Source organism: Lipotes vexillifer, unplaced genomic scaffold (assembly GCF_000442215.2).
Source record: "Lipotes vexillifer unplaced genomic scaffold, Lipotes_vexillifer_v1.1 scaffold240, whole genome shotgun sequence".
In the NCBI taxonomy this organism is placed as follows: Eukaryota; Metazoa; Chordata; class Mammalia; order Artiodactyla; family Lipotidae; genus Lipotes; species Lipotes vexillifer.
The window spans coordinates 2,810,629-2,811,804 of NW_006797481.1; the positions used below are offsets into that span (position 1 = coordinate 2,810,629).

Here is a 1,176-nt window from a genome sequence, read left to right on the forward strand (position 1 = left end):
CCCCTACCCCCCGCCCCCCCTCCCCGAATTCACTCACAGAACCATCCCGGGCCGACTCGGAAAAGCTATTTTATTTGCATGTTTGCCCATCTCCTCCTGAATGAAAGCCTTTCCAACTGACCTTTCAACAGCTGCCGAGATGGCACGATCTGTAAGGTTAGAGCTGGCTGGAAACTAGGGGATATTTTAGCATCCTAATCCCTGCAACATCGACGTTTCTCCTTCTCTGCCCAAGTCCAGATTCCCTGAGCACAAGGGCAGGAACCCTGCAACGTATGCAGAGCAGCTCTCCGAGGTGTCCTGCTCCCGACCAACTCACTGCGGGCATCCTGCACACGCACAGCCCCAGCCCACACGCCGCCCGACACCGGCACCCCGGCCCGCGGCGAATGCGCCAGGCTCACACCGGCCCTGCCTCTTACCTTCCCTGGCTTTCAGCAAGACCGTGTTGGCCACGATGTTTTCCAGCTCCATTGACAGTCGGCGGTCAGCGAGGGAGCCGGCCGGCGGGGCTGTCAGCGCCTGAGGTGCTGCCGCTGCTGCTGCCGCTGCTCGGGCTGCTGCCGCTGCTGCCGGAGCCGGGAGCGAGCAGCCCGCCTAGCCTACCGCATTATTCCTGCTCTTATCCTTCGGAGTTTCCACCTCTGCAAAGAGGAGCCGCCGCCGCCGCTTCTTCCTCCCTCTGTGTCCCCCCTCCCCCCTCCCTCAACAGTCTCCCCCCCCCCCCCCCAACCTCCGTGTTTCTCTGTCACTCCATTCTCCTCCCCTCGGGCTCCCTCGGATGCTTTAATGCCTCGGATGCTTCTGCCTCCCCTCGGTCCCTCCCGGGGGTGTGGTACTAGCAGGCTCGGGCGGCCGCACTGCGCAGGCGTCAGGCCGGGCCGCGCCTCCCGCTTCGGCGCTCGCGGAGCGGGGCCTGCTGGGACTTGTAGTACTCCCAGCGCCCTGCCCTGGGGCCGGGCTGGCGCTTAGCTACCAGAGTCCAAGAGCCGCCACGGGACGTGCCCTCGGAGTGAAGGCGGGGGTGCCCCAGGGCTGCTAGGGGCGGCGGGCAAATCAAAGGCGGCCCGGCCTAGCCGAAGCCCCCAGCTCTGGGGCCCGGACTCGCACGTCCACGCCTGGGGCTCCCGCTTGCCCGCTTCCCGCCCTGCCGAAAACCCAGAAATAGAAGTGCAC

General features: G+C 65.6%; 1 protein-coding gene across 1 annotated transcript in view; it reads right to left on the reverse strand.

Moving 5' to 3' along the window:
* GRK5 (G protein-coupled receptor kinase 5) overlaps positions 1–691 on the reverse strand; it is a 233,670-nt gene extending 232,979 nt beyond the window's left edge. Inside the window, exon 1 of the mRNA XM_007469576.1 lies at positions 423–691. Coding sequence (XP_007469638.1) covers positions 423–474 — 52 coding nt within the window. The 5' untranslated portion in view covers positions 475–691. The remainder of the gene's footprint in view (positions 1–422) is intronic.
* Between the last annotated feature and the right edge of the window lie 485 nt (positions 692–1,176).